Below are 11101 nucleotides of genomic sequence, written 5' to 3'. Positions count from 1 at the left end.
AATTGCACTGATTTAACTGGTGATCTCAACAAAATTAGCTTCTCTTAACTTGCCTTATTTATTTGCGATACTTATTGAGTTGTTTGTACTCACACTACACCCTGTACCTCGTGTGCAGATCCAGGTATTTTCACGCACGGCGATTGTTGATGGTGGAGTCTTACATGTTGATCATTGAGATAGTTGTTTGAGCGCCCACAGACCTTGACTCTACTTCCCCTATCTTTCAGTTTTATTTATTTAGCCCTACTTTCTAGACAGTGTATCATACTATTCATTATATATCGATGCTCATGTACTCGGTGACACCCAAGTTTTGGGAAATTTCTATATTTAGTTGCGACATTTCATCTGGTTTTATGATAATTCCATTGATATAAACCTGTTTCTAGCATGTTTTGCTTTTGAAAATGTTGGGATATGTGAGTTGTCGGCTTGCCTAATATCATAATAGGCGGTATCACGACGTGTCGAGTTTGGGTCGTGACAAAATGTTTCCTTTTTTCAATTTTTTTAAAACAGTGTTTGATTATCAAAATCTTACAATTTTTCTAATATCAATTGAAAATGCACTTTCAAATTTGAAAAACTATCGAGAACCAGTTTTTCAATTGAAAATTTGAAGGTTGCTATTTTTTAGTTTTATAAATTTACCCTATATTTTTAAAATTTATAAAAGACCCCATGAGTTATTAACCAAGTTAACCATCAACTACCCACTTTCCCTTCCATAAAGTCAGAAACAATAAGTGCAAGCAGCATGTCTTCTTCTCACCAAAGTGTGCGGCTGCCTTTCCACTAGGCCTAGTTGATTCTTGCCTACTTTTACACCTTCTCTGTGTGTTAGTAGAATTAGAACATGTGATATTGATTTTGCATCTTTTGTGTGTTGCAGTAAAGCAGAATATGATAACAATTAAACAATAGCATGTTTGATTGTTTCTTTCAAGTAGGATAATCAAATTGGTGTGGTTTTGATATTTTTTTACAAATTGTAGGGTATAAATCATGTTTCATAGTTTTGAAAAAAAGATATCCAAATATGTTGCAAAAATTATAACCAAACAACTTTATCTTCAATTCAAATTTTAGTGAAATTCCAAATTTGATTTTTTTTTTTTTTGGAATTCATGTCCAAACGCCTACTTAATCTATATGCAATAGGAAAGCCACTGATGTAGTTGTTAAAGCACAAGAAAGTGTGTTTCTGAGATATGACGTCTCTTCCTAGAATCCATGTAGGAAGAGATTTGAAGAAGCATTATGCTACATATATCACTACAGAAAATGATCAGAAAATAAGAAGCAACATGCATTCCTCCACTTCTACAACTAGACTCGCATGCTTGAACTGCAATTGAAGATTTGCCTTTTGTTTCACAACTGGCAGCTACAGAAATATCCAGGTTTCAGAAACAGCAAAACCTCTTTTTCTGCATAAAGTACATTGAAGAACATGATCATCAACTATTCAAGTAGAGTATTAAATCTGAATGCTTGAAGCAAAAGGGGAAGCTAAGACTCCATGGATTATCATTCAACTTTAAGTTTATCACACAAAAATTACAAAATTAATTGTTTTAACCAAAAAACATGCATATATTCTCATGTAATTAGTATAATCACGTGATCATCTGAGCTTGCATAATATCCACGTAGGACCACTTCAAATTCCCAAGAAAATTATTTTTTTACTTTAAACATGATGTCCTTCACTAGGTGGCAGATCATGAGTCATTTTTTTTTTAATTGGGTCATAAAATATTTTTTTCTAATTTTGTGGTGCCAAATTAGTAAAATAAATAGGAAGTTGAATGACTGTATGCCAAATTAACACAAAGAAAAGACTTAGTTGGCATCAAATACCGTTGGATCTTGCTGACATGAGTCATTTTGTCTAGACGTAGCTTCAGCTCTGGGTGATGATGCTGGTGCACAACTGGCCGCAGTCCCAGTGGCTTTCTTCTCATCTCTAGCGTTGGCAAATATAACTGTGTACCCGTCTGCTGAGGCTGGATCATTCACATCCCATTCACCAAATTTGGGCAATGGTCGACCTTTCTCTTGCTTTGAATTCGGTACAAGGTAACAGGAATTCATACAACTACATTAACTTTTCACTCATGACCATGAGTTGCAAATTTCTTAAAGGTATTCTATTAGGAGTATATAATATAACTCGAGTAGAAGACTGCAAGGTTGTGGATGCAAAGTAAAAATACATCCGCTAGCAAAACGTTGCATCAAAATTTCAAGGAAGGGAATACTTACAAATTGAGAGTGAGGAAAAAAGAAAAGCTGATAGTTAAATATAAGTGTAAACAAGATTAATTGCGTCCATCTTATATTCAGCATTTCCCAATGAATTATACAAGTTAGAAACACATTCAAAAGAAGAATTAGGGACAAGAATTCGTTAATTCATGATGAACCCTCACAATACAGATATTTTAGTTGTATGTTCTCTACCTCAAAATGATGATGAATTCATGTAAGAACCAAACAATTAGAGGCGACCATTTGCAAACTGAAAAGAATTGGAAGAGAGAGAAACTTACAGAAGTCATCGATGTGTATTGCAGATGAAGAGATTGAAGGAGAGACAAACAGAGAGGATGATCAGAACGAATCTTAAGGTAGAAGGAGATCTAGATGGCGATTTGAGGGAATAAAAAGTACAAACGAAGTGGGAAAATCAGTTGTCGCTCCCATGTCCCAACTTATAATGTCAGATTGCACACGCATGGGACCCAAACTGTCTGGTTCACGACAATTATAAAAATGCAATTGGTGTCTTGACATGGGATGTATTTATGCTACTTTCACACTTTTCTACTTGAATCATATATAAATATGTATGTTTACCCTAAAAATTGAATAACAATTAAACTTATAATGTGGTTTTAAGGATACATGATTTCACATAATATCAATTAATGGATACAAAATTAGTAGCAGAAATTAACAAATAAATTAAGCAAACCAGTGTTTGAACGGAGCTAAGCCCTCGAGTTGAATACCCTCGAACTGATCGATGCAAGAATAGTTAAAAATATAGCAATCTGATGAACAAGAATATAAGCCAGAAGGTATTGTATTGCTTTGATATCTCAGAGTATAAGGTGTTTATAAAATGACCAAAACCCTCTTAATATAGCAAAGAAATACTATCTATGGTACAATTCTAATTATGAAAGTAAATTCCATGATTAGCCTGAAAAATCGCCCTTGATTTGATCTGTTCCGGGATTTTCGTTGTGATCTTCGACCGGTCAGGGATATCCCATCTCTCCGTTATTGCGCTTTACTCGAAGTATGCCATATTTGGTTCCGATCGTTGCTGGCCTCGATCTCGATAGGCACCTCGATTCTCGAACTCGTCACTTTGATCAACTGCACTATGAGGCTGACCCTCGATGCAACTTCTGGTTTCGATCAAATAGTAAAATCGGGTAGGCCCGATTTTAATCATATACAGATAGTCCCCTCGTTTCTTGGAGTGTAACGAGAAGAAACGAATTGAGGCTTTGATTTTATACCCTGACATTTCATGAAGTCATCCTCATGACGTAAGCGGCGGAAGTGATTGAAACGTCCCGTTGGTACAATTCCCAAAGTCATTAATGATCGTTAGTTGGTGGTCGGCCACCAGTGCCTTTGAACTGTCACCGTGAATCGCTTAAATAGACCCCTTCTCTCATTGATTCAATCTTTGCTTTCACTTACTTCTAATTCCTTAAGCTTTTTACATCTCTTAAGCTCTTTATTTCTTAAAAATCTCCAGTTTTCGTTATCAACCTTCCCTCCAAACACCAAGCCTTACTCTCTTCTACTTTCTTTAAACTTATAAAAATAGCAAAAACGTCAAAGACCGTTCCTCAAAAGAAAAAAGTTTCTTCATCGCGGTCGGCCGGCGACAAAACACCGATGGAGCCGCGCCCTGAGGAGTGCGTTCCCGAGAAGGGATGTGTCCTTGATTCCGACTTCAAAGTCGAGAAGACTTCGTTGGTCCCCGATCGTGCGAGTCTATGTCGAGATATATATGATCGATAACTGAGAGTGACTTTGAGCAGGTAAAGAAAGACTGCCATTGGGAAGATAGAGAGGTGGTGATTACGACCCCCGAAGAAGATATCACTACCCATGTAGAAGGGTTTCTAATTGTTTGCACTTACCCTTTCACCCTAGGCCATGTCGATCCCGTCATTATCAATTTTTGCTGCTAATATCAAATAACCCTCGGTCATATCCATCCTTCTTTTTGGCGAATTATCATTCTGCTCTGATTCTTCGTGAATAAAGCCAAAGGGATGCCTTTCATCCTCGACCACCTCATCAGGTTGTACAGCCCCCATCTTTTTCGAGGCGGTTAATAAAACTCCAACGTTAGGCCACCAAGGTATTGTTCTCGAGTATAGAGATCGAGGGTGGATGGGAAGGTTCGTTCGAGTGAAGACTCCCGACCTAATCCTGGCCGAGAAAATGCCATTTCCCGAGGAGTGGATATGAAGCATAAGTACAATCCTTCCTTTAGCTTCCATTTATTATTTTGCTTACTTCGCTTCTTCTCATTAACATTCTTTTCTATGATGTAGCGGTCGTTTGGATGCTCGGTGTAATTCCTAACCTCGAGAGCTAGCTTTGGAAACTGGCTTCGACTTCCTCGTATGCTGAGCGCTCATGGCGCAATTTGGCAAGGGGCCGATGGGAGGCCAAAAATCATGGTAAGCCCTTTTTCACATACTTGATGATTTTCACTAAAATGATTCTTTTCGTACTTACTTGACTCCCTTTCATATAGGCCTCAGAAAAGACGCCGTCTTGAGGCCCCCGTCTAGGAAGAAGGAGGTTTCACCCCTGGCCCCGAAGCAGGCGAAGGATAAGAAGAGAAAAAGGGTCTCGACCTCCGAGACTCCAAAGCCCAAGAAGAGTAAGGCTCGTAAGTCACAGAAAGACACTGTCGTCCTGCCTGCAGATGTAGTTCAGCGACTAAGAGACGAAGAAAAGGAAAATGAAAATAATGGCTTCGAGCTGGTGTCCCGAATGAAGAGGTGCACAGAAACCCCAAAGACCACTGTGCCGGTGAGGGAATCATCCTCAAACCGAGGAGATCTCGGAAGAGAGCCCGAGCAAAGTCCCGAGTTGTCAGAGGCTGAAGATGCCCCACGGTGAAATAAGCAATCGGTGGGTGTGCCTAAAGGGGCTAGCTTTGAGGCCCTTCAAAATGAAGAGAACGCCCCAAGTGACTCGCTTGGGGCAATTGAAATTGGCGATTCGCCGATCCTCCTTACATTTTTCGAAAGGCAAATTCAGGAAGCCCAGGCCATAGGGACCCCTGATGTGGAAGGAGCCCACGGAGGGGAGGACCTTTTTCGTTGTTGTTTTACAAGAGTCGAAGATGCTATCGACCAAAGTGAGGCATCTAGTATATTTGATGAGGCTTAACAACTTCTATTTTCCTTTCTTTCTACATAGGCCTTGACACATCATCGGGATGCATTTTCTAAATCCCGGGTAGAGCTGAGCCGATGCGAGGCCGATCTTTAAAGGCTCACAGAGGAGAGAAATGCCCTTAAACTTCTCACCGGGCAAAAAGAAGAGGAGATCAAGGATCTCTGAGCCGAATTGGCCACAACTCATAAAGAGCAAACCGACCTGATTGAGCATGTAATGAAAATTTGTAAAAGCTCGATGTATCAGTTCGGGGACTACGACTAATACTTCCATCCTACAGGTTCAGCAGAAGGCCGAAAATATCGAACACCTCCGTGAGGAGGCCAACATGATGAGTATAGAGACTTTGGGGTAGAAACAAAACATGGACCGCCTTGCCTCAGAGAAAGATGCTGCTAGAGCTCAATTGTCATCGGCCAAATGTCAGCTCCAAAGCATGAATGAGGAAAGTTCAGCCCGAACTAAGAAAATTGAGGAGCTCGAGGCTCGGTTGGCCGCCGAACTTGCAAAGGTTACATCTACGGCATAAAAAGTAAAGGTTGATGCAGAGGCGATCGTGGCCGTATACCGAGCTGATACTGAAGCTGCTCAAGCTCGAGCAAAGGAAGTTGCTGATACCGCTCAGACTCGTGCACACTGGGTTGCCGAGCATGCCAAGTACCATCCTCCAAGAGAGACTCTTGAGGAGATTCATGCTCGTGGCTTTAACCTTGATATGGAGATCGAAAACGCGAAAGAGCTCGAGGCCAAAGCCAAAGCATTTCTCTCTTCCGATGATGATGATTCCGAGAGCGTGAGTGGATCTGAGAGCGGAGGGGATTCCGATGGTGAAGGTGTAGCTCACGAGGAAAATGAGGCACTTAGAATTTTTTATTTTTCAAATTTTTTGTGTAGGATCCTAACCGATCCATGTAAATATTTCATATATAAAAGATCTCTTTTCTCTTTGATTTTTCTTTATTTCAATTTCCGCCTCGTACAAATTCTGTTTTGACCATGTCTTCAAAATTTTCCTAAGTATGAGGCTTGGAAAATTTGATCGAAGTTGGATTAGTGCAGTCATTATAATCGAGCGAGTATTTTCTCGAACTCGAAGTAGGATGACCCTTAGGTTTTAGGTGAGTGAGGATGACTTATCGAATTCAAAAATAAAATGGCCCTTAGGCTCTAGAATTAGGTCGATCTGGCCTTAAAAGAATGGTTGTTTACTCTTTACAGCTTAGAAAGTTAATCATGTAAAAATTTGTTATGCCTTAGCACGAGATAAATTTATACCCGTTAAGGTTTTTGAGGGTTAGTGTTACTGAAACCCTTTGTTTTGTTACGCCTTAGCGTGAAATAAGCTCGTTCAGTATTTCAAACAATTCGGTACCCCTTAGGGTTTTAGAGTGTTGATTTGATCGAAACCTTTTATAAATTTGCCGAGGGTAGCCTTTTAAATCTGTTTTATGAAAATATTTGAAGGCCTATTTTGCTACAAAATTCGAACGTCTCCAAACCATGTTAGTTTGGTACTAGCCTTTAATTTGAGATTTGCCACTTGGGGCTTGTTTCTCAATTATGTTCCGAACTTGTTCGAAATGTCAGTCCTCGAGTGGGGTGGCCGAGGTCTATAAAAATGAGGGTTGCCTTTTAAAGGTCTTATGATCTCAAGATTTTAGTAGTTCAATTACATCGGTTTTTCGGACGACAGTCCTGGAGTACAGGGTAAGTTGTTCGAACTTCAGTTGTGATCGGCCCTTAAGCCTGTTTCCACTATAGACCAAAAATAAGAAATTGTAAAGTAAAATTTTCTCTAAGGCATGAAATATTTGGCAAGGAAAAATACTTTTCTCAATAGATTATACATGCGTACATGTTTGTCTTAAGGGCTCGATAAATCTATATGGGCACGACTCGTTTGACCGTTTGGCCTAATTTGAAACTAATTTGAGCGAGGTTATTGATTTCATTAAGATATGGCCTAATTAAAATTTTTATAATTGTTTTATTGCTCGAGTTGCACACAATAGTATCATTTTTTTGCACAAAAAAAAAGAAAAAATTAAAATGAAAAAAATTGCACCCAAAGGTGTGGCCTAATGGTCAATAAAGTAGGTTGAGAAGCACCATATCTCAGGTTCAAATTCCAGCAGAGGCAAAAACACTAGGTGATGTCTTTCTATCTATCCAAGTTTAGATGGATGAGTTACCTGGTAACTGTTATTGGTGAGAGGTGGCAGGTATCTCGTATAATTAGCCATATGCTTTTAGGGGCTTGAACAACTTGATAGTGTCTCGAATCTTACTATCTGTAAAGTTTCATTTAAATGCTTCATGTGTCTTCCTTACTCAAGATATTATAGGTGCTAGGGAAGTAATTCCAGTTAAATTGAGTAGAATCAGTTGAAAGTACAAGAGGGAGGTGAATTGTGGCATGTTAAAAACATAGTCGACTAACGGTGATTTTCGTTGACTAGATCGAGAGCAAAAGTAAAGTGACAGTAAGTAAATAGAGAAAGACACACAATATTTTTATACTGGTGAGGTACTTACATCCAGTTTCCCTTGGGTCACAAGGGTTCCTTTTAGATCTTGAAAGAATTACAACAGGGATGATTTTGATTTGTTCACCACCAACGAAGTACAGTACTTGGTGAATTTTAAAAATGACACAACTCTCTTTTGTCTTCTAATTTCTTCCTATCTTTTGAGACAATAAACTTTAGATTACAGTGATTAGGCTAAGAAGTAGAGAGACTTAGAAGACAATGTATGTAGTTGTGCAAGCCTTCCTATTGAGCCAAGCAACCTTCTTATAGAGGATGAAAATAACCGTTGATATCTTGACTAGAAATAGAGGCACGAGATCTTTGAAATGGATTTGACCCAAGAGGTGCCTCTTCGAATTTTGCTCCTTGGGAAAGAACATATTCGATCGTGACTTTTCTTTGCCACATCCTTTATTTACAAGACAGTCAATCCCTCGACTAAGCTTTAATTGGAGAGCTGAATATGACAATAACTTCTTGTTTTGAAAACTGATTGCCTTGATTGAGGCCGAGTAAATCAACAGCCTTTTGGTTCCTTCTATAGATCCATTGTTTTGGCAATTGATTTCCTTTTCCTTTTTGATGAGTTCTGCGAAATAGAATAATTAGAAATTGTCATCATTGAAACTTAAGAATTTAACTTAACATCAGCAGTATATAAGCTCGTGAAGAAATGCAAGATATTGCTTCTTATGGTTTTTGGTCGAACTCAAGTTTCCATGCTCATCTAATGAGATCCAAATTCTATTTTCTCTACGTTTTTGAATAGTATATAGATGAAAACACTTTGTATTAGCATCACCTTCATTTAGCTATGGAATATGAGATTTTAGATTCCAAAAGTCTTATTCGCTTTTGAGAATGTTTCATAGTGAGCGTCTTTTCTATGTTGAATAAGAAAACGTTAGGGTTTTTCTCTAAAGCCCATTGGATTCCATTAAGTCTAGCAACAAACTGTCGCTTCTTTGCAAAAATATTCCCCAAAAGTAAGTATTCCAAGCCATATCATTCCTAGTGAAATTTTCCTTAGCAATTTCTAGGCTTTGCTGGTTATCCAATGATTCAGGAATGGTGTTTATGAATTCTGGATGAGACTTTCACATTAATTCAAACTTAAAATAAATTGTTCTTGCCCAAATTTTCCCTGTTAAGAATTAACAATAAAGGGCAGTGGTTTGAATGTATACTAGGTAAATGTTGGACAAAATTATATTAATATAATTCAAGCCATTGTGGATTAGCAAAAATCTATCTAATCTTTTCATAATCAAGTTTCTCTTATTTTTCCTTTTTTTGGTCCATGTATATCAAGTCATAAAAGCCAAAGTCCATCATGCTACTATATGGGTCCAAATTTAGACGACCACGACCGTTGATGAGTACGACAAGCGACGAGATCCTCGTAGCTCGACATTCCAGGAAACGACAGACGAGCGAACTAGAGTCCGTATGACTTTGGCAGTAGTGTAGGTCTATTAGAGAGCATTAGGAATATTCTTTCAAATATTCCCTATGATTTGTCTTTTAGGGCTTAGAAAGGGTTTGTCCCTTATATATATAGCGTAAAAACAACCTTGTAGGGGGCTTAGCGACATTCTTCTAACTAAGAACACTCGTTGTAACACTTGTTCACATAAACAACTGATATCATTATTGTTTGATCATTCATCTTGATAAGGTCAAGAAGTATTACCCTTTGTAGTTACCTGGTATATCTTTTGTTCTAGAGATTATTATACTTAGCTAATATTTACCCCTTCATTTTCTTTGATTGATTTATTCAAAAAGGTTTCAATATCATTTGAGTCAAACAATTTGGCGCCGTCTGTGGGTATTTCTATAGCTGAGATCTTAGTTTCGTCTACATCCTTGAAAGAACTACTTACTTGTTCTCAGCCTCGCAAAAGCCAACAATGGTAGGAAGAAGAAAGATTAAAGACAATAGTAGGTGTCACGAACAACCTTCTGAATTCCCTCAACGAGGCCGGTAGGGAAGACAATAAAAATGCAACGCCAAGTACTACACCTGAGGGAGAGATCTCACCCACCTAGCACGAAGGCATGACTGTCTTGCGCGAGAGGGAATCCTCAACATTCGCAGCAGGAGAAACACCACCAGTTGTGAAAAGGCTATTAGAAGAGTGGTTGACAAACACCTTGAGCAACATACTCGACAAACCGCTCAAAGAGATATCGGAGGCACAATACCAGCAGAAACCGTAATTGTCGCCGATGAGCCAGAAAGTCCACGTACCTATAACACTCATACTGTCATTGATGCAGGTAATGATGCACTTGCGGCCATCTTAAAGAAAACGGAAGCGATGGAAAATGAGAACAAAACAATCCGTGATCAGATGAAAGAGCATCAAGAATGGGTGGATAAATTACCGGGCGCTCCAAAGTTACTACCAAAACGTGACATGGGCCGATTCGTCGAACAACCATACAGTTAAGGGGCGGCTCCCCACTCTATTCCGGAAACCTTCAAAATGCCGCCATATTTGAAAATATATGATGGCACCACGGACCCGAAAGATCACTTAATCCACTACATTACTGTAGTAAAAGGCAGCGATCTATCTAAAGAACAGGTACCATCGGTGCTGCTGAAAAAGTTCGGCGAAACTCTAACAGGGGGAGCATTGACATGGTATTCCCAACTTCCAGCACGATCAATATCAACATTCGAAGAAATGGCAGATAAGTTTGTCACCGCTCACGCGGGAGCGAAATAGGTAGAGGCCAGGTAAATGACATCTTCTCCATCAGGCAAATGACAGGAGAGGGACTTCAGGATTTCCTAGCCCAATTCAAAAGGGTAAGAATGAGCCTACCAAACGTATCAAAAGGGATGGCAGTAGCAGTCTTCCAAAATGGGTTAAACAGAAACGGGTCAAAAGCAACCAAAAAGCTGCTAAGCAAACTCATGAAGTACCCTCCCACCACGTGGGAAGAAATCTATAATGCCTATTGTGCTGAAGTAAGGGTATCTGAAGATGACCTAAATGGCCCGATCCAATGGCTAATATCGGTCCAAACCGAAACAAGGAGAGATCGCTGCAATGATGGTCGAAAGGACCAACTACCCCGTTTCAATTAAGAAATGCACCAAC

At 39.1% G+C, this 11101-nt stretch overlaps 1 protein-coding gene across 1 annotated transcript; it reads right to left on the bottom strand.

Annotated features, from left to right (window-relative positions):
- Positions 1 to 1178: 1178 nt before the first annotated feature.
- Positions 1179 to 2688, bottom strand: LOC104248342 (protein NOI4-like). The gene is made up of 3 exons (XM_009804590.2): positions 2559 to 2688; positions 1867 to 2067; positions 1179 to 1433 (listed from the first exon to the last, which is right to left on the bottom strand). Exons 1-3 carry the CDS (start codon positions 2565 to 2567, stop codon positions 1410 to 1412), a joined length of 234 nt encoding a protein of 77 aa, XP_009802892.1. The 5' UTR covers positions 2568 to 2688; the 3' UTR covers positions 1179 to 1409.
- Between the last annotated feature and the right edge of the window lie 8413 nt (positions 2689 to 11101).

The sequence above is a fragment of the Nicotiana sylvestris genome, chromosome 9 (genome assembly GCF_000393655.2).
Source record: "Nicotiana sylvestris chromosome 9, ASM39365v2, whole genome shotgun sequence".
Classification (NCBI taxonomy): domain Eukaryota; kingdom Viridiplantae; phylum Streptophyta; class Magnoliopsida; order Solanales; family Solanaceae; genus Nicotiana; species Nicotiana sylvestris.
The sequence above is the reverse complement of the archived record's forward strand: the minus strand, read 5'-3'. Positions and strand labels throughout refer to the sequence as shown.